The sequence below is a fragment of the Felis catus genome, chromosome D4, assembly GCF_018350175.1.
Source record: "Felis catus isolate Fca126 chromosome D4, F.catus_Fca126_mat1.0, whole genome shotgun sequence".
NCBI lineage: Eukaryota > Metazoa > Chordata > Mammalia > Carnivora > Felidae > Felis > Felis catus.
In genome coordinates this window covers 11,600,106-11,625,788 of record NC_058380.1, presented here as the reverse complement: position 1 = coordinate 11,625,788, position 25,683 = coordinate 11,600,106, and the positions used below count along the sequence as shown (strand labels likewise).

Genomic DNA, 25,683 nt, shown 5'->3' with positions numbered 1-25,683 from the left:
ACACAAAGACAAATACCAGATGATCTCATTTGTCTGTGGAATGTAAACAAACATGAAACAAACACACAAAACTCACAGATACAGAGAAGACAGTATGGGGAGGGGAGTTGGGGGGGTGGGTGAAACGGGTGATGGGGTCAGGAGGTACCGACTTCCAGTAATAGGGGTGCCTGGGTGGCTCAGTCAGTTGAGTGTCTAACTCTTGATTTTGGCTCAGGTCACGATCCCAGGGTTGTGGGATCGAGCCCCGAGTTGGGCTCTGGGCTGAGTGTGGAGCCTCCTTGGGATTCTCAATCTCTCTCTCTGTCCCCCTCCCTCCCACCGCACTTGGGCTCTCTATCTCAAAAACAAACAAGCAAACAAAAAACCTTTCTGGTTATACAATAAGTCATAAGGGGAATGTAGTATGTGCAGTGTGTGGACAGCATGTCAACAATCTTGTCGTGCAAACTTGAAAGTTGCCAACAGAGTAAATCTTAAAAGTTCTCATCACAAGAAAAAAGCTTTGTTTTGTGACTCTGTGTGGTGACAGATGGTACCTAGATTTACTGTGGTGACTGTTGTGCAATACAGACAACTGTCAAATCATTAGGCTGCACGGCTGCAACTAAAATAACATTACGTATGAATTATACCTCAGCAAAAAAAAAAAAAAATCTAAACACTCTACAGTTGTGTAATGACACATCGCCCCTCTAGACTCTGATCTCCAGGAGGAGAGGAACCACGTCTGCCCCTGGCACAATGTCTGGCATATTTGGGGCCCGAGGAATATTTGTCGAATTTATGAATAAATGAATAAAAGACAGCGGGGAAAAAAAATGAGTGTTTGAATTAATGCGGAATCCTAAATGATTCCTCATAGAATGTCAGATATTTGAAAAATTCACTTCAATTTCCTGCCCATGCCAAAATATATGAAGGGTCGTTTGAAAAGCTAATCACTTCAGAAGCAATTCTACAATTTGTCAAAAAAAGAAAAAAAAAAAAAGGCATCGAGTAAAATCCAGGTGCAGACTATGTGATTTTTTTTTTTTTTTTTTTGTGCTGAGGTTGAGGAGGGGAAAACTAAACTGGCAGGCATATTATGAAGCTTCTATCAAGGTCCAATTTTCTCTGCAGGTGCCTCAGTCACAACTGGAAAGGGAGGGGACATCACTGTTTGGTTTGCCTGTCATCCCAGCAGGGCTTAAAATGGTCCTAATTCCCCAAATGAGATCTTCTCCTGGGAGGCGGGGTAACAAGGCAGGTTTTTGCTTGAGGATCCTGGAGCGCGTTAGTTACTCTTTCCCACACCCGCGTCATCATTTGCTTGGTCACCTGGTTTCCCGACACTAGGGAAGAGGTGACTAAATCCTTTTCTTCGTTATACGAAGAACAGAAGGGACACCGTATCCACCAGCCCCTCGCGTGTGTTCACTCCAGACTGAGTTATATTCAGTTGATGTGATGGGGTAGGTAGGGTATTACCGGCAATAAAAGTGTCTGGCTAGGGCACGGGCGACAGATGTCCAGCCTGCTGCTCTATCGGGGGCGGGGAGGAGGGGGAGGGTCCTCACCCGGCATCCCCAGGCTTACAAATCTCTTTGTGGAGTTCTTGAGCTCAAGAGCTTTTTATCTATCCCACACGCCTGGAATCAGCGGACACATTTCTAGAAGCGTTTACAACCAGCATCCGTTCTAGCGCAGAGGCAGGGAAAGCATTATCGACGATCGGACAGGCTTGCTGGTAAATACTGGCATCCCCAGTGACACAGCTGATTTGAAAAAATTACGTCTGTTTTACATACGACGATTGTATCGTCATGGCAATGAGTTGGCTCTGTGATTCCTTTCAGCGTATAGAGTCCAGATCGATTCCTGTTCCTGTATGCACCCTCTGCCTTTGTCAAGCTTTGATCATTCGAATTCTCTTTTTAAGAGACCCTGCATCTCCAGTCTTTGCCCTGTGGGCTGTGGCTGCCACTGATACCTTAATTCAACTCCACCTTGTGACGCTGCGGCCAACAGTCAGCGAACTACACCGCTCAGGCTCCAGTGCCAGGTTCCGCGGGCCGAGGATGATGAGGCCATGGGCGGAGAGAAGCTTTCGGTCCTCTTCTCTCTCGTGCTCCTTCCTTCCTTCCGAGGGCAGTGTTTCCGGCAGCAGCTGTGTCCCTGCCGCTATCCCAGCAATTCTGGTGATGTCCTACTCCGATGTCCCTCCTCTTACGGGGGCAGCAGGTCCCCAGGTGGGGCCTCCTTCATGAGTCTATGTTCTGTAAGGTGCCGGGAGCCGCAGCCTGCGGTTACTTACCTGGGTTTCTCTGCAACGTCCCCTTTACACGCCTCCGGTCACAGCGGGTAACCGATTCCTCTTACTACGTTCTGTATGAGGGGCCCCTGGGTGGCTCAGTCGGTGGAGTGTCTGACTTTGGTTCAGGTCATGATCTCATGGTTCGTGAGTTCAAGCCCCACATCGGGCCGTCGGCTGTCAGCGCGGAGCCGGCTTCGGATCCTCTGTCCTGCTCTCCCTCTGCCCCTCCCCTGCTCGTTCTCTCCCTCTCTCAAAAATAAATAAACATTAAAAAAAATCAATTCTGTTTGAAATTCCAAATGTGTTTTCCATTTCCTTGACCGGACGCTACCCAATAAAGCACTCTGGATGGCCTTTTGACAAAAACAATGATGGCGTTTACTAGGTACCAGCGAGGGCTTTCCAATTACCATTTCAACTCATGGTAAGAACAACAACCCTTTGGGGCAGTTGTATGATAATCCACATTGCACAAGTGGGGACACCGAGGCCCGAAAGGTAAAGTAACTTTCCCAACATTAGAGATGTCGAAGGGGCTGTTTTGGGGGCTAATGTCCTAAATGGTGACTTCTAATGATGGTTGTTGGCCGGAAGTGGGGAACAGTGGTGGTGATGTGGTCTGTCTGCAAGGAAGGACGAACCGGATGAGGAACCATAAAAGCGCAAAGGGTCTGGAGAGGATACTGAATATTCAGCATCTATAGGAGGGCTACAGAGACCTCCTGAGGGGCTGGTGCAGCCCAGATCGGCACCCGGTTCAGCAGGCAGCCTCTAGGTGCACGGCAGATGTCACGGGCACATGCTGTCCCTCCCTTGAGGTTATTGTTAGAGGACCGGAACTGCTAGAAAGTTCTTGCAACCCACCTTCCTCTCCTCTCATCTGTTAAGTCACAAATGTCCCTTCTTAACCTTATTAGGTCAATACAAGATATGGGATTTTCTAAATCAAGTAGAAAGATACCTGACAAAAGTCTCTTCTCTGGGATCATGTAATGACACGGAAGTCTACTCGAAGAGCTAGAAATAAAAACTTGAAGAAACAGCTATTTCAGGTTTCTTGTGGACTTAAGTTAGTAGGTCATATTTTTAGCGTTTGAACCCTTGGTCTCTCACATCTGGAGAAGTGAAAATCCTCACTTACAATCACACGGAAGAAGAAAAGGCAAAACGCACGAAACGGAGGAGGGAGACAACTTGTGTGGGTGTTACCCAACTTCCATGAGCAGCGTCGTCTCAAGGTCACGTGGTCGGAGCCGGGACAACACAGGTGAGGGCAGCCGGTGAGGGGCTGAGGCTGGGGCCTCACGCTCTGTGTCAGTGCTGTGCCTGGAGACCATGGCTCTACCTGGCAGCCGTTCGACCTTGGGGGGTGACCTAACATTGTGAAGCGTGCCTGGAGATAATCAATATGATGGCCATAATGGGTTGCTTGGGAGAATTAGATCCCTTTAATGCATGTAAACAACTTAACACAGACTCTTAGGATTGTCCCAGAATTAGCTATTACTATACTATTGTGATCCTATCATTATCGATGGTTTGAAATACGACTACTGCTATGATAGAAAGTTTCCCACAGCCATGATGGTTTTTTTTTTAATTAATTTATTTTGAGAGAGAGAGTGTGTGGGAGGGGCAGAGAGAGAGGGAGAGAGAGAGAATCCCAAGCAGCCTCCGTGCTGTCAGGTGCACAGAGCCCGACGCAGGGCTCAAACCCAAGGACCCATGAGTCAAAATCAAAAGCTGGATGCCCTGCTGACTGAGCCACCTAGTCATGATGTTCTTTTTTTATTAAAAAAATTTTTTTAATGTTTATTTATTTTTGAGACAGAGAGAGAGAGCATGAGGAGGGAAGGGGCAAAGAGAGAGGGAGACACAGAATCAGAAGCAGGCTCCAGGCTCTGAGCCATCAGCACAGAGCCCGATGCGGGGCTCGAACTCACAGACTGTGAGATCATGACCTGAGCCGAAGTCGGACGCTTAACCGACTGAGCCACCCAGGCACCCCAACGTGATGTTCTTAATAAGCAAACTTAGCCAATGACTTCTAGAACAAACGTCACTGGTAGACATTCATATAGACCCACCACTTTGTCTAACAGAAATACTTCAGTTATTAAGCGGCAAAAAAGTGGCTCAATCGCGAAGCCAGAGTTCAGGTTAGGAAACCCCGGCCCATCAGCCTCCCCGCGCACAGCACACACAGCAAGAACAACGGCACAACGACAAGAGGCTTTAGTGAAAGGGGGGTATGGAGGAGAGAATGTGAGGTTGGGCCTCCGAGACCCGTGTTCCAGTTAAATCCTACCAGCAGACCGTGTGACCTCGTGGCAGCAGGTCACAGAATGAGCATGTCTCTGCACTTCTCTTTCCTGGTCTTTTAGACATGTCTGTATGGTCACTCCAGTGCTCTCCTGGCTTTATGAGATTCTAGCGGCAGGAAAAAAAATGGCACAGAACTGCAGTCAGATCCCCTGGGTCAGCCTCTGAGATCTCTGATGCTGGACTCAACATTTAGGGGGCCTTTGCCAGCTGTCCCTCTATGTGCAGATGACCAGTGGCTTCTCCTGTGACATAACTGCCCTTCTTGTAACACTCCAAATGCCTCTAGGGTGAGCCAGCTATTTGAAACAGTCACTAGAAAAACAGGAGAGCAGCCAGAGCAGTGATCAAGGTAAAGACATTTTTTCCCCCTTTTAAAAAAATGTTTATTTCTTTTGAGAGAGACAGCGAGTGAGCGCACAAGCGGGGCAGGAGCAAGGAGAGAGGGAGAGAGGGAGAGAGGGAGAGAGGGAGAGGGAGAGGGAGAGGGAGAGGGAGAGGGAGAGGGAGGGAGGGAGGGAGGGGGAGGGGGAGGGAGAGGGAGAGGGAGAGGGAGAGGGAGAGAGAGAGAGAGAGAGAGAGAGAGAGAGAGAGAATCCCGAGCAGGCTCCACGCTGTCAGTGAAGAGCCCAACACGGGGCCTGATCTTATGAACTGTGAGATCATGATGTGAGCCGAGATCGATAGTCAGATGCTTAACGACCGAGCCACCCAGGCGCCCCAAAGGTAAAGGTATTTTTGATGGGGAAGCTATAAATAGGTTGGGACGCAGGAGGGCTTTCGATACTTGTGCGGGATCAGACCATCAGCTTTGCTACCAAAGGTGCCGGGACTCATGGCAAGAAATAAAATTCTTGCATGTAGCGAATTTCCGCAATATTAAGTTGTTCTTATCTTTGAGGTAAAACACGTTTGCCTCTGCATTTCTTAGTGCTCATTTATACCCCCTCTAAAAGAACCGAGCTCTACCTAGGAAAGAAGACTTTAAGGATCAAAGATTCAAAATTTAAATCCCGCCATTTGACTGGGAAGCACGTGCCCACCCGAGTTTGCCTCCATCGCTATGAACTACATGCTCGAACACCAAACTGTACTGTGAAAACAGGGACTCCCAATCATCAGGTTAAATATATACCTTAAAAATACAATCTTTTCTTTGCTTTCTACTCAATTTTTAGAGTACACTTCCAAAAAAACAAAAAAGAAGAAGAAGGAGGAGGAAGAGGAGGAGGAGGAGGAGGAGTAGGGGGAGAGATTGCAATTGGAGTTTTTGCCGTTACAGAGACTAGTCCCTTTTAAGGCGGAATAATTTGAAGAGAGAGCAGTTTTCCCACTGGAACATAATACAATTCAGGTGTGGACACATCCCGGCACTAATCGACACTTTTCAAAGGATTTTAATTTTTTTTTTCAACGTTTATTTATTTTTGGGACAGAGAGAGACAGAGCATGAACGGGGGAGGGGCAGAGAGAGAGGGAGACACAGAATCGAAAGCAGGCTCCAGGCTCCGAGCCATCAGCCCAGAGCCCGACGCGGGGCTCGAACTCACGGACCGCGAGATGGTGACCTGGCTGAAGTCGGACGCTTGACCGACTGCGCCACCCAGGCGCCCCTCAAAGGATTTTAAAAAGACTGACAGAATGCCCATTGCTAGCTGGAGTATTTACGGCTTATTTAAGCGCAGATAGGTAAGGCACAGGGTCAAAATGGACAAAACAGGCCACTGTGCCTTAACACAAAAATGATTCACAGATTAAAAAAAAAAAAACCTGATGTGAATTATAAGTTTAATATTCAACTCATTTTCTTTCCAGGCTATTTGGATTAGGTTTTAAAACTGAGCAGGCCAGAAGAGACGTAGAATCATGTTTGTTTATTTTAGGGTTGGGGGGCGGTCGGGGGGGGGGCGGGTAGGGATACTGATTCCCAGGAGTTCACAGGCTAGAGGTTTCTGTTTAGCACCTCTGGGCCTTTTTTGGCCCCTTTTCCTTATGATTCCCCTAAAGCAGTGGTTAAGATCGAAAACACATCTTTTGACTTCTTTTCTATCTCCAGGCTAAAACCAGAAACAGCCAGAGGAACAGGCAGGAGACATCAGAGGTGAGCAAGGCAGGGTCCAGGCTTCCCCCCTCCAACGGATAAATGCCAAAGGCAACAGAGCCAAGAGGGGCCCAGACTAGTGATTTTTCAAAAGGGGATTTTAGTGAAACGACTTGATTTTTATTATTATTTTTTCAAGTTTATTTATTTTGAGAGAGAGCGAGTGAGAGCAGGGTAGGGGCAGAGAGAGGGGGGAGAGAGAGAATCCCAAGCAGGCTCTGCGCTATCAGCAGAGAACCCGATTCAGGGCTTGATCTCATGAACCATGAGACTACAACCTGAGCCAAAACCAAGAGTTGGACGCTTAACCCACTGAGCCACCGAGGCGCCCCAAAACTGCTTGATTTTTAAATGTTAGCTTATTTTAAAAACATTCAGGGATCACCAAAATGCTTTCACTAGCTTGCGTTCTGTTGGCAGGGCACCTGCTTGACTGCGGCCAAGGCTGCGGGGCTATCAGTGGGCCCGTTCAGTGGCATTATCCAGGAGCGATTTCCTGATGTCCAGCCCAGAGCCTTTTCAGGGCCTTTGCAAGCACCTAATTCCCCGTATCAAATCCCTTTCTGTCTAAGACAGAGTGGTTTCTTGTTGCAACCTGACCGCTAAGCATATCAAAATGCAAGTTGGAGATACCATGCCAAAGAAGGTTTATCTCCAACAGTTCACTTCAAAAAAAGAAAGGGAAAAATATCACAGATAACACTGTTTTCCCTATCCAATATATGATAACCAGCATCCTCATAAGTAAAAGTACCAAGAATTATACCACAGCCCTGGAGCATGCAGAGGTAGCTTGCAACGCTGGCTAGGAAGGAGACAGTTCCAGACGCTGGGGGAACTTTATGAATACCCAAGAATTGAATACTTCTGGCCAAGATACTGCATACTTACTCACAACTAGTGCCACCAAAACAAACAAACAAACAAACAAACAAACAAACAAACAAACAAACCCACAAACAAAAAACACTTTTGTATTTGTGCTGAAAATTCTAGTAAATTAACAGCATATCCAATTACGTGACCCTGATAATGAGAACAGTAGCAAACATAAGAAACCACCATGCCTTGGGCGCCTGGGTGGCTCAGTTGGTTAAGCTTTCAACTTCAGCTGAGGTCATGATCTCACGGTCTGTGAGTTCGAGCCCCGCGTCGAGCTCTGTGCTGACAGCTCAGAGCCTGGAGCCTGTTTCAGATTCTGTGTCTCCCTCTCTCTCTGACCCTCTCCCGTTCATGCTCTGTCTCTCTCTGTCTCAAAAATAAATAAACGTTAAAAAAAAAATTAAAAAAAAAAAAGAAACCACCAGGCCTTCATGTGGAATTGTTTTTTGACCTTGCAAGGAGCTTCCTGTGACTTTCCAGCCATTTTTTTGAGCCGTTATTTCTTTATTTTTTTATTTTTTTATTTTTTTTCCCAATGTTTATTTATTTTTGGGACAGAGAGAGACAGAGCATGAACGGGGGAGGGGCAGAGAGAGAGAGGGAGACACAGAATCGGAAACAGGCTCCAGGCTCCGAGCCATCAGCCCAGAGCCTGACGCGGGGCTCGAACTCACGGACCGCGAGATCGTGACCTGGCTGAAGCCGGACGCTTAACCGACTGCGCCACCCAGGCGCCCCTTGAGCCGCTATTTCTATGTGAGAGCAAAACAATGGTGTTTAGCTATACCACACAGATAGGAAAGCTGTCGTTTGACTAATTTATGTCACAAATTTGAACATTCAGGTACACATTACCGCTAGGTCACTTTAAATTCTTCTAACCTAAGGAAGCGAACCAAATTTCTTTTACAGTTTAGATGAGTTGAGTAATTTATAATGGAGCCTTATTTGTTGGCTTTTCCACCCGAGCAATCTAAACCGAAGCCCTACTAAGACTGAAGGCTCACCCTGCCATTCATTCCACTTCTCCAGACCAAGACTGGTTGCCTCACCCACCATCCCCCAACCGGTATCTAGCGGAGAGAGCAGCCAACGGAAAGAGGGAAGAAATTTCTACAGAAGCTCCAATTACCAAACCTTAACTTCCAGACCAAGCTGGAATCTACAAATATGCATATGTTAAAAAGGAGCCTACCATACGGAGTCCTCATTCTGGAAGTGAGCCAAGCCGCAACCGTGGAGGTGGAAAATGACTTGTACCAGAAAGACTTTACCTGCACGAATCCCATCTTGATTCTCAAGAGCCAGATTTTTGACAAGAGCCAGTTCAACATTTAACAGATAATTATCAGGAACATATACAGAACAGTCCCTGTCCAGCAAGTGAAGCTAGTTACAAAATTGTGTATACAGAGGTGCCTGGGTGGCTCAGTCCGTAAAGTGACCGACTTTGTCTCAGGTCATGACTCAGGTCATGGCTCAGGTCAGTTTGTGAGTTCGAGCCCCGTGTCACGCTCTGAGGTGACAGCTCCGAGCCTGGAGCCTGCTTCAGATTCTGTGTCTCCCTCTCTCTCTCTGCCTCTCCCCTGCTTGTGCACTGTCTCTCTCTCTCTCTCCCTAAAAAGAAAATAAACATTAAAAAAATTTAAAAAACCAAAATTGCATATATAGAAAGAGAAAAATCAATCAGCTATGCCCATAGGCAACATTGTGATCTTTGTGTAAAGATATCATCTCCTATTACTAGAATCAATACTTGACAATGTTTTGTTTAAAAAGCAAAAGTATCGAGGGGCGCCTGGGTAGCTGACTCAGTTAAGCGTCTGACTCTCGATTTCGACTCAGGTCGTGGGATTGAGCCCTGCATTCGGATCTGTGCAGAACGTGGAGCCTGCTGAAGATTCTCTCTCTTTCCCTCTGCCCCTCCCCCCTCACACGCTCCCTCTAAATATAAACAGAGAAAGAAATAAACATAAAAAGCCAAAGTATTTAATAGCTAAGTGACTCTCTATTTAGGAAATAATAGTATCACCCCCCCCCCACACTGAAACACTAAATCATTGCATGTTGGAGAGTCACTGTATTAGTTTTCTATTGCTGCTATAAGAAATTATCACAAACTTATGGCTTAAAACAACACAACTTATTCTCTCACAGCTCTGGTCAGAAATCCTGAAATTCAGCATGTTGGAAGATCTGTCTTCCTCGGTGAAGGCTCTAAGGAGGCACCTGTTTCCTAGCCTTTTCTGGTTTCTAGAGGCTGCTGGCTTCCCTGGGCTCACTGCCCTGTCCTCCGCCTTTTGAAGCCGGCGGCTTGGTGCCTTCTAACATCTCTCTCTCTTCCCTCTGCTTCTGCAATTCTCTTTATCGGACCCTAACCTTTGTATTCCCCTTACAAAGACCCTGTGCATAACTGAATTTTACTGCTTGAGGACAGACTGGCATACAGTTAAGGATTTTTAGGGAGGATACATTTAATGTAAAGGCTCTCAGCCTCCTAGTGGATTTTGAATTCTGTGTGACTCAGTGATCCAGGAAAAAACAGAAGCATAAAGTTGCCTACCACTGTAGTGTTAATAAAACAATATTCAAAAAAAAAGACCAGGCGATTTCATTGAGACAACCTTAATAATTGAAGATACACTTCCCACCTCGGATCTTTAACTTAAACACGTTGGCAAAGTCCCTTTTGCTCTATAAGGTAACATATAAGGCGCAGGTTCCAGGGATTAGGATGGGGACAACTTTGGGGGCAGTTATTGTTTCTACCATGGCCACTAAGGTCACTCGAACGAAAAGAGAATATTCAAATATCTTTGCAGCTATGTGCAATATTAACCAAGAACACCTGCTTAAAAAATCCATTGATAAGAAACGGTGAAATGATGAAATGATGAAACATCCGTCTTCTTCCCGAGAACTGAGTACATAATGTCTATAGGACATAATGATTAACTGTGAAGAAACACAAGGAGGGTTTTCCCCTAGAGGTGCTTCTTGACATAGTAAAAATCAAGCATGTTTTCACTTCCTCTCACTTACAGGGGAGGTGACGGTCACACCCTGGTTGTCAGGGACAGCATGTGCTTGTTCAGAGATACCCGTGTAACTGTGGCACTAACGGGGTAACAGGCAGACGGGTAATGTGATCGCGCGAAGTCTTACCTGTTTGAATAGAGCGTAGTCCTGTCGTGTGGACAATGTTCATTGACATATAAGGAAGAAGAAGAAATCGTGGTTGCCAAGGAAGCAGCTTCAAAGAGTGAAGGAGTGCTAGGCACCAGGTCGGGCCTGTGTCGGGATCCCAGGGCTGGGTGACAAAAGCAGAACAGAGACTCATGAATCTCAGTAGTAAATGCACTGGAGTCGAGTCAAAAGCACTCATTTCGCAGATCAGGTTGCGAGTTAAATGATGAATTCACCTCGCTCGTCTGAACAACAGCAGACCCGTAAGACAGCTCCTTGCAAACAGGTTAAAAAGAAAGGGGACTGCATTAATTTACAAAACGGCTTATGGAAATGACATTATGAATGTTCTTTGAAAAACCTAAGAAAGTGATTTACTGTTTCAAAAGATGACATCAAAAGCTCGTAGGAGCTTAAGGAGATAATGTGACAGGGATTAACAGGATGATTGGCCAATGTAGAAACACACAGGGCACCTGCTCTCCCTCCCTGGGATATGCACGTATCTATCCTCCTCAATTTAGATCTAAATACTCAGACTTTTTAACAGCCGGGAAACACATGCTTCCCAGACCATTTTTAATCATCCTAACCTAAACTTTGGACAAATTTGTATCCCTTACCGCCCAGCCTGGTAGAGACAGTGCTTTAATGACAGGTCAGTCACACAGAACAGAGTTGCTTTAAAAAGAGAACACTGTGTGGGGCACCTGGGTGGCTCAGTCGGTTAAGTGTGCAACTTCAGCTCAGGTCATGATCTCATGATTCATGGGTTTGTGCCCCGCGTGGGGCTCTGTGCTGACAGCTCAGAGCCTGGAGCCTGTTTCGGATTCTGTGTCTCCTTCTCTCTCTGTCCCTCCCCTGCTCATGCTCTCTCAAAAATAAATAAATGCTAAAAAATTAAAAAAAAATTAGAACACTGTGGACATAACAGTTATGGACAAATCCTGGTCCTTAAACTTTTATAACTAGGCTCACACTGATTTTTTTTTAACCTAGGGAGACATTATTATTATTATTATTATTATTATTATTATTATTTAAGAAAGAAACAGAGAGAGAATGGGTGATTTTTTTTAACCTAGGGACACATTATTATTATTATTATTATTATTTTCTTTTGAGAAAAATAGAAAGAGAGAGAGAATGGGTGGCAGAGAGGCAGAGGGAGAGAGGGACTATCTTAAGCAGGCTCCACACTTAGCACGAAGCCTGACACGGGGCTTGATCCCATGACCCTGGGGTCAGGACTTGAGCCAAAATTGAGAGTCGGACACTCGACTGAGCCACTCAGGCACCCCAATATTTCATTTTTAAATTTTTATGAAGATATAATTGACATATAACACTGTATTAATTTTAAGAGTCCAACGTGATGATTTGATAAACATGTACATTGTGAGATGATCATCATGGTCTAGTGAACATCCATCACCACGTAGTAGTTACAACACTTTTTTTTTTCTTGTAATGAGAATTTTTAGGATCTAGTCTCTTAGCAACTTTCAAATATACAACAGACTGTTGTTAACCAGCATCACCATGTGTACCCAGATTCTTTTTCATCATTCCCCCAAACTAAACCAAGACAGGCGATAATAAATATGACATAACTTTAAGGTGTTTCTGGGATCCCTTTATTGGCACGACGGGCTCAAAATTATGCATGTTTAGGAAGCGTATGCATGGAAAATGGTCCTAATAGGCACTATCGCATGAGTGTGAGGTTTTAGATGTGGGATTTGAAGAGGGGGAGATGAAAGGATGAAGTGAGGCACAGAGGGAAAGGGGGAAGGCACAGAAGGGCTGGACTCTGGACCAGGAGACCGGACACACTTTAAAATATGTGAGATGGTGGCAATGCCAGCTGGTGCAGCCACTCTGGAAAAGAGTATGGAGCTTCCTCAAAAAGCTAAAAATAGCACTACCCTACGACCCAGCAATTGTACTACTAGGCATTTATCCACGGGATCCAGGTGTGCTGTTTCGAAGGGACACATGCACCCCCATGTTTACAGCAGCACCATCGACAATAGACAAAGTATGGAAAGAGCCCAAACGTCCCTCGATGGATGAATGGATAAAGATGTGGGATACACACACACACACACACACACACACACACACACACACACACACACAGGAGTATTACTCGGCAATCAAAAAGAATGGAACCTTGCTATTTGCAACTATGTGGATGGAACTGGAGGGTATTATGCTAAGCGAAATTAGTTGGAGAAAGACAAATATCATATGACTTCACTCATAGGAGGACTTGAAGAGACAAAACATGAACATAAGGGAAGGGAAACAAAAATAATACAAAAACAGGGAGGGGGACAAAACAGAAGAGACTCATAAATCTGGAGAACAAACTGAGGGTCACTGCAGGGGGTGGGGGAGAGGGGATGGGCTAAATGGGTCAGGGGCAATAAGGAATCTACTCCTGAAATCATTGTTGCACTAGAAGCTAACTAATTTGGATGTAAATTAAAAAAAAAATAAATAAAATAAAATAAAATAAAATAAAATAAAATAAAATAAAATAAAATAAAATAAAAGTAAAACGTGTGAGACAGTACACCTCTGCCTCCTATTCTGGTCAAAATAAAGAATTACCATGATGAGTAACAGATGGTAACAGACTGTATAAACACGCAAGTACCCCAAGCACTCAACATGCAAAAATTAGAGAGGCCTTCAATGTTATAGGACAACTGACTAGTGACCTTTAATATGCTTGATCCCACCTTCTCATTCAATATAGAGGAAAACACTGAAACTCTCAATAACATTGAAAAGTGGGTCCGAAAAACCACTGCCCATCAGATTTGAAAGCATTGCTACTCAATATAAGGCAGATGGGGCTGGACTGAAAAGAGCTCATCTAAGACTCCAGTTTTGGGTGCACCCAGCTTGACTTCATCCACCAGAGGTTGTTTGAGCGATCTGTCCAGCAACTTGGGCCAGACACTGGTGAGCCCCAATCTCTTAGGAGCAGCTCTTTAAAACAGAGAACTATCTCCTCAAGCTCCTATATCCTTCAGTGTTTTTAAGAAACTAACATGGTAGACAGAATTCTAGGATGATCCCCAGGGATATGTACGCTTGAACCATCTCCCTTTGAGTGGGGGTCATATCAGTGAATGTGATTTGGCTTCTGTAATTATATATTTGACACCACAAAAGGAATTATGCAGGTGTAATTAGGTTACTTATTCCTTAACTCCAGCTTAGAGGATATTATCCAGATGGGCCTGGCCTCATCACTTGAGCTCCCCCTTTTTTTTTCTTATTATTTATTTTGAGTGAGAGAGTGTGTGCAAGCAGGGGAAGGGTAGAGAGGACCGGAGAGAATCCCAAGCAGGCTCTGTACTACCAGCACATAGGCCGACGTGGGGCTCGATCTCACGAGATCATGACCTGAGCTGAAGTCAAGAGTCAGACGCTTAACAGACTGAGTCACCCAGGCGCCCAATCACTTGAGCCTTTTAAATGTGTGTCTGGCAGTCAGGGATTGGAAGTGAGAGAAGGATTCACTTGTACAAAATTCTCTGTTTGAAGATGGGAGGGGGCTGCCTGGCAAGGTATGTGCACGGTCTCGAGGGGCCGGATGTGGCCCACAGCTATCAGACAGGCAGGCACGGGGTCCGCAGGGATGCCAATTCTGCCCACACGATGACCTTGGAGGATTTCTTTCCCAACACCTCCAGATGAGAACGCGGCCCAGCTGACGCCTTCAGATCCCTGATAAACGGTGCCTGGAGAATCCAGGGGAGCCTTTCCAGACTTCTCACTTACACAACTGTGAGCTAATAACTGGAGGTTCTATTAAGCGGCTGGCTTTCTGGTAATTTGTTACATGGCCCCAGAAAACTAATACAACCAAGATATGCTGACAGTGGCACAGAAGAGACGATTAATAACTAGAGGCAATTTGGTGCACTATGAAAATGGAAGGCCCCAAGTACACAGCATGATAAAAACTTCGCAGAAAGAACTGTCTAGATAAACTCATTTCGACAGGAAACTGGGTCCAAGAGCTCAGCTGAAGAAAAGCACAACACGTGCCCTACTTCCAATGTTTCATCCAGACTTTCTGGATGTTATGTAGTATATGTGTTATACCCCTTTCCTCCCCCCAGACTGACAACTAGACTTGTTGCTTTAACTTCAGAAGTCATATAGTGCATCCTATTTGAAAGATTATGGGGCGCCGGCGGGGGGGGGCGGGGCTCAGTCAGTTGCACATCCGACTTCAGCTCAGGTCATGATGTCGCGGTTCGTGAGTTCGAGCCCCGTGCTGACATCTCGGAGCCTGCTTTGCAGTCTGTGCCTCCCTCTCTGTCTGCCTCTCCCCCGCTCAGGCTCTGTCTCTCTCAAAAATATACATTAAAAAAAATAAAAAAAGATGAACTAATACAGTTTAAAAATCCATCAATCCTATTTCCCGGACTGTAGACACCTTATAGTTTTCTGTGTGCTCTAAGAAGACCAGCAGTGTGGGAGGGACAGTGCTGGTGCAGAGGTGCTTAGGAAAAGGAAGTCACAGCTGCCACAATGCCACAAACTGCAGCCATCCAGCCAGAGACAGCAGCAAGCGCATTTCATTAACTCTTTTGTCGATATCACTATATCTGGGTCTGAGCTGGTATCTAGGGAGACGAGAAAAGAAAAGAATCCCAGCGTGGAACATGTGGGTAAGCGCTGCAGGAGGGGAGACGGAATATCACCCTGTCCTAGTGACTCTGAGGAAAAGAAAACCCGGAGAAGGCAGTTAATCTTAAAAAAAAATTTTTTTAAATGTTTATTTGTGAGAGAGAGAGAGCAAGACAGAGTGTGAGCAGGAGAGGGCAGAGAGAGAAGGAGGCAGAGAATTGGAAGCAGGCTCCAGGCTGTGAGCTGTCAGCACAGAGCCCTAGGCAGGGCTCCAACTCACAAACCATGAGATTATGACCTGAGCCGAAGTCAGAGGCTCAACCCACTAAGCCACCCAGGCGCCCCTGGAGAGCTAATCTAAGTAGAAGAAATTTTCAGGAATTGCTGGGATTCCCAGAAGAATACATAGATTAAAAAAAGTCGAAACTGTCACTTCCTCTTTAACAATTAGAAAAGGAAAACACCTAATCAATTCAAGAAGACAGACAAAAAAGTTTGTGATAAAATTCAATACTTGTTCCTGATAAAAACTTTTAGCAAACCAGCAATAAAAAGGTACTTCCTTGACCCGATTATGGGTATCCAATACAGCAAACTTCTTTCTCAACAGTGAAATGTGAGAAGCCTTCCCTTTAAAATCAGGACAAGGCAAGGCCGCCCATCACTGCTTCTATTCATCACTGTACCAGGAGTTCTAGCTAGCAAGTGACAAAGGAACGAGCAAAGAGGTGAGGTCCAACACCGCAGCCACAAACCGCCAGAAAACCCACATCTTCAAAAGATACCCTTTGGAAAGATAGAAAATACAGGTCTACATCTTTACCCATTTGAGAAGAAATCTAACAAAAGGTAGGGATATATGACAAGCAAGAGGAAAGTTCTAAAACTTTTATTAAATTCATTAAAGACCTAAATAAGTTGGTAATTCATTGTTACAGTGTGTGTATATGTGCGTACATAGAAGCACATAATGTGTATGTTTGAAACACACACACACACACACACACACACACACACACACACATTATACACATGCACAGAACAAGGTCCAAGTAGTAAAAACACAAAGATGTTCATATGTGTCACAGTGGGGTGACTGATCCTTATTTCTGAATATCTTAGTGTATTTCTAACATTTTTTACCTTAAGCCATATATTATATTGTTTACGTGTTTAAAAAATTTATAGTAAGCGAGTCATACTATAAGTATCCTTTAGAAAATTCATTAACACAATTTGTGTCTTTTTTTTTTTAAAGTAAGCTCTACGCCTAATATGGGGCTTGAACTCATGATTAAGAGTGGCAAGTTCTACCTACTGTGCCAGGCAGGTGCCCCCAGGTCTTGTTTCTGAGAGCAGGTATGTTCTAATGTTTTTTTTAACAAAATTTTTTAACGTGTATTTACTTTTGAGAGACAGACACACAGACAGAACCTGCACAGGGGAGGGGCAGGGAGACAGGGAGACACAGATCCGAAGCAGGCTCCAGGCTCCAAGCTGTCAGCCCAGAGCCCGACGCGGGGCTCGAACTCAAGAGCTGTGAGCTCATGACCTGAACTCAAGTTGGACGCTCAACCGCCTGAGCCACCAGGCGCCCCTCTAATGTTCTATTGTGAATCCACATCACCTATATAAATAAAATCAGAAGAACTCCTCCCCTCCCCCCACTTTTTTTTTTTTTAAGTTGAATGTCTTTACCTTCCTCGTCAAGGCTGCTGAAACTCTGCCCCTCGGTCAGCAGATCCCGCTTCTCACCCTTCCATTCCTGGCTAATTGAGGACACGATCTCTTGGGAGGTTGCCTTCAGGGCAGCGATGGAGTTGCACCGTTTTTTAGAAGGTGAGGCCTTCAAAGCTAGACAGGAAGGACAAAGGAGTGACAAAGATACTTACTGTAAAAACACATTAATATTTTTAATTAAGGTTTTATTTATTAACTTACTAGTCATTATTTGAGGAGAAATAAAACAAGAAACTTTGTTTTACACACACGAGGAAAGGGAGGCAAAACTGTTGGCGTTTGGGCCATTTTTTTTTGTCCGCAGTGACTTGACTTCGATTACAAGGGCCTAGAGTCCACGCAAACTGGAATGCATCTCCAGATTTTGAAGTTAAGTCTCACCCGGGGTGAAATTCAAATGGTTTGAGGCTAAAGGAGAATTTCTCTGCCTCCAAGCAATGTTTTCCTAGTGCTAGGAGGAGGTCGGGTGGGTTGGTAAACGCAGATGGTAAAGCAAGGAGAATTCTCATGACCCTGGTTTTATTAACTTGGGACTAGGAATTTCTAAACATGCCAATGTTTAATCGTATACTCAGGAAGCCTAATTTAGTCAAGTTACTTCGGGTTGCTTTTTTCTTTTAAGTGACTTTCCACTGAAACTTGCTGCCCTCTGGGTCTTTTCGAGGTCACGGCTGTATCAGATGTACCGTTCACTCCTGACCTTTGTCCAAACAGCATTCTACAACTTCAGAAGTGTGTTGGGAACCCGAACCAGGGCAAATGGACTTCGCTATCAACCCTGCTCGCTGAAGGCTGTGCCTGTACTTCGGCTACGTCACTGGGAGCTGTTTTAGTCGCAGCCACACCATCCCCATCTCTGTTCAGTCCTCGTTCCAATAATTCTTCTTGGCTTAACGCAGTTATTAAAGAATTTCCTTGGAGAGGAGGAGAGAAGTTGCGGCTTGTTTATGCCTTGCCTGAACTGGCTTTTGGCAGTATCTCTCCACCTGTGGAGGTTTGCATGCAGGGGTGACCTGACAGCTGATGCATTAGGATAATTGCATCTGGCCTTGGGAAGCTCAGAGCTTAGATTGGCACGCTCATCTGGGGCCTGCCCGTAGGCAGCTTGCAAAAACTTAATTGGACAAGGACTTTGGGACACATAAATGGGGAAGAATGGTGGGCATTCTCTCCAGTTCTGGAGAAGGAAAAGTCTGTGTGTCTTGTGAGCAGTCTTATAACCATAATCATACGATCATCGTAATAAATAACTTTTGTAGAGGGTTTTAGGGTTTGGAGACTAACATCACACTCCGTATCTCAAATTACCCACGCGGTTGTCTGAGGGAGACAATGGTTGTCTGAGCCCTTTTATAGGTCCAGAAAATGAGAGCTGAAAAGCCGTGACCTGCCCAAGGTCACAGAACGAGAAAGCAGGAAACCCAAGGTGTCTTTCTTTTCTCTGAAGTTGTCTTAAGCGGTATTCATTTCTTCGCTCGCTAGCATTCTATTTCCTGGCTGACAGGAGGGGGAGAAGAGATAAAACCAGACCTGGGTTTTCTTGGAGGGGAGGAAATTTTGAATGTTTAAAAACTGATCAAAATGGATTTGATTGGAAAATAAGTGGCCCAAATAAGTCACATTCACCTTGACTCCTCATGCTATGAAGACAACGGCGACACCTGCTATCTAGGTGTGAAGGGATTACGCACACTGGCTTCTGCTTTAAGGTTCTGTCTGCTGACTTTTATGAACCTTCACCTCTTGTCTTCCAACATACTATTTTAAAACTTTTAAGTCGGAGGATCTCAAATGTGGTTCAGGGAGTACTAGAGGCTCCTGAGACCCTCTTAGAAGGTCTTCGATGTTAAAATTATTTTCAGGGGCTCCTGGCTGGCTCAGTCAGTGGAACTTGTGACTCATGATCTTGGGGTCATGAGTTGGAGCCCCACAGGGCTGTAGAGATTACTTAAAAAAAAACAAATAAAATAACTAAAAAAACCTATTTTCATAACAATATTAAGGCGTAATTAGCCTTTCTCACTCTCTAATGAGTTTTCTAGATGCCACAGGACCTCTAGCCACAGACTGAATTCAGAAGCTGATAGGAGATTCTAGATGTCTCCTATTAAGCCAGAATTGGGGCTTTGAAAAAATGTAAAATAATACCACTTCTCTCAGTCAATTATTTGTTTTAGAAAATATTGCTTTTCCTAATTATTACTATTATTATTATTTTAACGTTTATTTATTTTTTATTTATTTAAAAAAAAAATTTTTTTTTCAACGTTTATTTTTGGGACAGAGAGAGACAGAGCATGAATGGGGGAGGGGCAGAGAGAGAGGGAGACACAGAATCGGAAACAGGCTCCAGGCTCTGAGCCATCAGCCCAGAGCCTGACGCGGGGCTCGAACTCCCGGACCGCGAGATCGTGACCTGGCTGAAGTCGGACACTTAACCGACTGCGCCACCCAGGCGCCCCTAACGTTTATTTATTTTTGAGAGAGAAAGGGCATGAGCCGACAGGAGAGCCCAATGTGGGGCTCGAACCCATGAACTGTGAGATCATGACCTGAGCTGAAGTTGGACACTTAACCAACTAAGCCACCAGGCATCCCTTCATGATTATTTTTTATGTGAAATTTGTTTACCTTTTTGTTGAAACTGACCATTTTTACACGCAATTTTTGAAATTGTTACTTTGTAAGAATTAATGAATATTTAAAACTTTCCTTAATTTTAAATTCTAATATGCTAAATAGTGATATACATAGCCTCACATGTGTAAATGCTTTTTCGGGGTCTTTAATCATTGAAAAGAGAGTAAAGTGGCCCTGAGGCCCAAAGATTTGAGCACTGCTTGTGGTGAGAGTGGATATACTTGTCTTGCTGCTGATGTCAGAGGAAAAGTCTCAGGTTTTCGCCATTGGGTATGATGTTAGCTGTGGGTTTTTCATGTATGGCCTTTGTGATGTTGACGTATGTTCCCTCTGAACCTACTTTGTGGAAAGTTTTTACCATGAATGAATACTGTACTTTGTCCAGTGCGTTTCTGCACCTGTTGAGATGATCGTTTGGTTTTCATCCTTTTTCTTGTTAATGTATCAGATTTTTATATATTCCATTAGCATTTGTTGTGAATTTACATATGCAAACCAATGAACTATATATACGTGTGTGTGTCTGTGGGAATAAATCTATGTCTATAAGGACTAAACGTACCTTTAGAATATGACTTTTATTGTACATATTATTCCATTAGATTGTACCATAATATATTCAATACATCATATAATCTGTATAATACAGGACTGGATAGTTAGGCAGTTTCTAATTTTTTCCACAATAAGACTCTAATGATTATGGCATCAGTAAATTACTGGTAATTACATAATTATTAAGTGATCACAGCTTTTGGGAGATAAATTAGTCCAAACCTTCCACTAAAAATCTTGGAAGGATACACACCAGAAAGTCAGCAAGTAAGTGCTAAAAGTAAAAAAAAAAAAAAAAATTCTAAGAACCTTACCTTGAATTTTCTTGAAAACTCTGGAATTCATAAACTTTAGAAATCTGTCAGCATAAAAGCTTGGTCGATGAACTGAAACAGTATCCTGAAAATACAAATCAGTTATCACAGGTTTATCTTGCAGTTCATTTCAAGCTAGAAGAACCGTCTATTCAATCGGTTCTCTGTTAAGCCCATGTCCTTAACCAGAAGGTGTGGATGTTGAGAGCCAGAGAAGAGCAAAGTCTTGCGACCTGTGGTGCCCAAGAGTCAGGCTGCGGAAGGAGGCAAAGACAATCTGAGCAAAGACTGTGGATACTCAGGATCAAACAGAGTACGAAGGGGGGCTGGGGAGAGCTAGCAAAAAGATGCTGCTTTATAAAGCAAAACACGTAATAAGTTGATTCTGATTGCACTGTGTGCCATGTGGGGCTTTTAGATTCTTTGTTTCACACGCAGGCAACGAACACCTCAAGTCTCAGCTGAAATGAAGGAGAACGCTTTGAGTTGGGGACAAAAACTGGGGACACAGACGCCCGGGTGGCTCAGTCGGTTAAATGCCAGACTTCGGCTCAGGTCATGATCTCACGGTTGGTGGGTTTGGGCCCTGCGTCGGGCTCTGTGCTGACAGCTCAGAGCCCGGAGCCTGCTTGAGATTCTGTGTCCTCTCTCTCTGCCCCTCCCCTGCTCGTGCTCTGTCTCTCTTGCTCAAAAATAAATAAACATTAAAACAAATTAAAGAAAAAACTGGGGACACAAATAAGCAAAACAACCCTAATGGAAAAATGGCATCTAGGTCAAAAAGGAGCACTGGTTTTATCTCCTAGTAAAATGGTGCAAAACACGGGGAAGATTCCGAGGGGACGCGGCTGACTGATGACCTCCGTTATGCTGAATTATCCACTAATTAGATAGGATTGAATTGAATTAAACTGTTAACTCAATTCTCTCATGCTTGGCAGGAGTCTTCAGGACTGAAGGGGCGTTTTATTACCCAAATCCAGGAAAGGAGATGGATGAAGAAGAGAATTCTGTATGTTTATTCAGCGATCATTTACCTGCTCTCCAAGATATACATTTCCAGAAACAAATTAATGTTCCATTTTGATTCTAAGTTTGTGGGTTCCAATAAAAAAAAGTTCTAAAAGTTTAAATTTAGATGGTATAAAGTGCCCGCTCCAGGTGTGGAGGGAAAAACCCACACTGGACCAGGGGTCTGGAGACCTGGTTCTGGTGTTAGTTCTAACTTTAAGAAGCTGTGCGATCCAGGAGAAAGGCAGTGTTTTGGTGCCTCCGTTTTTTTTTCATCTGTGAAATAGGGAATTACATGAGGCATAAGGTAATTCTGTAATTAGCATGTAATGAAGGACAGCACAGAGGAACCTTCTTTGGCCAAGGTCCCCTAGACAGTGATGTTGCAGACGTGGTGGGAATTTCCTACTGGTTTGACGTGCGCTCCCCCAGTACTCTAGCAGCTCCTGTCTGAAGTGGACACATATTCACAACAAGTGCATAAGATACTGAGGAATATCTTATGGTGCAAGATGATTAAGACCCAGACCTTCTCTTTCCAAGAGAAGCTGGGCTGTGGTTCTCTTTTGGTATGAAGGAACATTGTTTAAATAAGAGGCACGTTTGCAAATAAACAAAAGTGAGTCTTATTTACCGCTTATAATTCCACAAGTAAACAATCAACACAGAGTCTCTTACAAAAAAAGAAACCGCCACCAAAACACGGAAGATATATTTTGACTAGACAAAGGTAGGGGCCTCTTAGATGCATCTGACCAGTTGAGTACTAGGCCATTCAGATCAGAAATCTTAGTCTGGTGACAGGGAATTAAAGTTGTCTTAGGAAACAGAAAGGGAAGGGTGTTTGCTGTTTTCCTTTCCATGTTTAAAGCATTTTGCAGTCTTGGGACACCTGGGTGGCTCGGACGAACATCTGACTTTGGCTCAGGTCATGACCTCGCAGTTCGTGAGCTTGAGCCCCACATCAGTGGGGCTCCCTACTGTCAGCCCAGAGCCCACTTAAGATCCTCTGTCCCCCTCTGTCTGCCCCTGCCCTGCTTGTGCTCTCCCCAAAATTAACACATATTTTAAAAAAGGCATTAAACAGTCTCTATTTTTGTCAGCTGGAAGGGAGAATATTAGTCCGCCATCTTGGCCTTTAAACAAAAGGAATCTTCCATTTAAATAGTAAGCCTACATTTACTTCTCAGAAGCAAACTTGTGAACCTGTTGTTTACGAGTGCATTCTGACAAAGCCCATTCCTCAGCCTGGGGACAAAATGCAGATCTTTCATGCAGAGAGGTTATTACCAGCCTTCCACAGAAGTGAGGAAGTCCGTGCTCTTTTCCAATAAAGGAAGAGAATAATCTCTATAATTTATCTTCTTTCAAAGGAAAGCAGCTGCGAACATCTTTAAAAAATGTGCGAGCAAACCTCTGCCCAATATATTCCGTGGTCAGGTTATTAACTGAGGGAGGCCGAGGCCAGTAAATGTTCCATCAGTAGCAAAAACTTCGCATGTAACACGTAGATAGGAACGTGTCTGTGTACTGAGTGGGGAGGAGGGAGAGGGGGAGGGAGAATACCTCTGGATAATTGTTTTCTTTTCTTTTTTTTTTTTTTGATTGCTATGCAACTCTGGGTCTAAGACACCCTCACACCGTTCAGTCTTAGTCACGTACATCCGTGACAACTTATATGTAGGTTTTCACTTCTTCCGTCTTTATTGTGCTCGGCATTGTGTTGAACACGACAGTGTATTATTTTATTTAATCCCTGCATTAGCCCTATGAGGGCTATTACTATATCTCTGGTACAGAGGGGACCCAGTGAGACCAAATAAACAAGCAATGTGACTGGATCACACGGTGAGTAAAGTGGTGAATGCAGGGTTCACATCCAGGGCTGTGTCCCACCAAAGTCAGGCTCAGATCGCTCCACAGCTTACTCCGGTGAGAACCGAGAATCTCATTTCAATGGTCCTCCTGTTCTTCCCCGGGGCTCTGCAATCAGTCTCCCTCCCCCTTTTCCCCAGCATCCTCTTGTAAGAGGGTCCTGGAGATTTGACATAGAAACAACACATCCTTTTAGGGCACTTGGGCGGCTCAGTCGGTTAGGCAACCGACTTCGGCTCGGGTCATGATAGCAAGGCTCATGGGTTCGAGCCCCGCATCCGGGCTCTGTGCTGACAGCTTAGAGCCTGAGCCTGCTTCAGGTTCTGTGTCTCGCTTTCTCTCTGCCCCTCCCCCGCTGACCCTCAGTCTCTCTCTTTCGGAAATAAATGTTAAAAAAACAACAAAAAAGAAAACATCGTTTGGTCTGCTGATGTGACTTCCTACACACACGTTGAAGTCTGAGAAATCAGAGAAATATATAGTTTAACAAGGAACATGGTAAGTCACTTACCCCATCATAAACAAGCGCTTTCCAGGAATGTTCTAACTTCTTCATTAACCTAAATGTAAACAGACAGAAACAAAAATGAGAATATAAAATCACTCCCATCTGGTGGATTTTCAAAGCCTTTTGTTGATTTACTTTGAAATAAATAAAGGCTTCTTCCCCAAATTACTTACCTATATGATTGCAGAATGTCAATAATGCCCATAAACAAAAGTAGTTTTTCTCCCTTATGGCTTTTAGCTGGAATGCCTCCCATTCTGTTGATAGGGCAAAAGAGAGAAGATTTTATAATATATTAGGAAGTGGACATAATTTCTAAAATAGACTAAATAAAAATGGACAACTTTAAGAATTCTGGATTTGCTTTCCTTTTCTCTTTTCTTTCTTTCTTTCCTCCCCCCCCCCCCCCCCCCGGGTAAAGTCTTCCTGGGAATCCAGAATGATGTACTTCCCACACAGGAGAGTGAAACCAGAGCTGTCACCTCTGGACAGCTGGATGAGAAAAATCCAAACAAAAAATTCTTCCTATTTTAAAACTGCAAGCACGAATTTTCAAAGTATACTGAAATACTGCTTTTTATTTCATTTTTAAAAATGTTTATTTGTTTTTGAGAGGGAGAGAGAGAGAGCGCACAAGGGAGGGGCAGGGAGGGAGGGAGGGAGGCCCAGAACCCGAAGCAGGCTCTAGGCTCTGAGCTGTCAGCACAGAGCCCAATGCAGGGCTCACACTCACGAACTGTGAGATCATGACCTGAGCCAAAGTCAGACGCTTAACCAACTGAGCCACCGAGGTGCCCCAAAACACTACGTTTTAAAAATGCAACACTTTTATATATCTACTGTGAGATTTTAAATATACAAAAGAACCCATTCCAAGGACGCCAAGGACCTCTATCAGCATTTGGTACACCTTTCCAGGGGAAACGTATGTGTATATGTCTTTATTAGCCCGCAAAAGCATTTAAGTTAGCATATTTTACAACTTGCATTTTTCATTTGCTAAACGATGTACATTTCCTCATATTCAATGCTAATGCGTTTTTTAATGGCTGTGTAGTTCACTATACTGATAGAGAATAATTGGTTTAATTGATTATTGGACATTGAGACAGATTCATAAGAGAGGAATTTTTAAAGCTTTAATACGTATGGAGCTCCTTTCTTTTTTTAAAATTTTTTTTCAACGTTTTTTATTTATTTTTGGGACAGAGAGAGACAGAGCATGAACGGGGGAGGGGCAGAGAGAGAGGGAGACACAGAATCGGAAACATGCCTAAAGGTGAAACATGCCTGTGATTTAGTCATTGTTGGAGACACCCAGAAGGCAGCCCCTTATGGCCTAGGAGAATGATGCCCTTCATTCAGTCTCCTGCACAGCTGGTAAACACGCATGACAGAGGCAACCATTTCAATCGCTTTCTTTGGTTGTAGCTGTTTCTGTTAGTCAAGAAGCACTTTCTCTGTGCCAACTAATCCTGCAGTTACCATCACATCTGGCTGAGGCCAAGAGACTACAGCTGCCAGGGTACAGGACCTACGACAGCAGAATCTTTTTATGTGGATAAGAAGCTCTGAATTGTGAACGTAGTTCCTG

General features: G+C 44.2%; 1 protein-coding gene across 10 annotated transcripts in view; it reads right to left on the bottom strand.

The window, feature by feature from the left end:
- PIP5K1B (phosphatidylinositol-4-phosphate 5-kinase type 1 beta) overlaps positions 1 to 25,683 on the bottom strand; it is a 317,417-nt gene that overhangs the window by 67,971 nt on the left and 223,763 nt on the right. For 9 of the 10 annotated variants that reach the window (XM_045043289.1, XM_019815741.3, XM_045043291.1 and 6 more), the window contains 5 exons: positions 24,263 to 24,346; positions 24,093 to 24,141; positions 20,696 to 20,780; positions 17,145 to 17,300; positions 10,767 to 10,911 (listed from right to left, as the gene is read on the bottom strand). In XM_045043289.1, the coding sequence (XP_044899224.1) occupies positions 10,767 to 10,911; positions 17,145 to 17,300; positions 20,696 to 20,780; positions 24,093 to 24,141; positions 24,263 to 24,346 (519 nt within the window). Of the gene's footprint in view, positions 1 to 4,701; positions 4,727 to 10,766; positions 10,912 to 17,144; positions 17,301 to 20,695; positions 20,781 to 24,092; positions 24,142 to 24,262; positions 24,347 to 25,683 lie in introns of those variants that run through there. The other variant, XM_045043295.1, reaches the window with a different exon arrangement.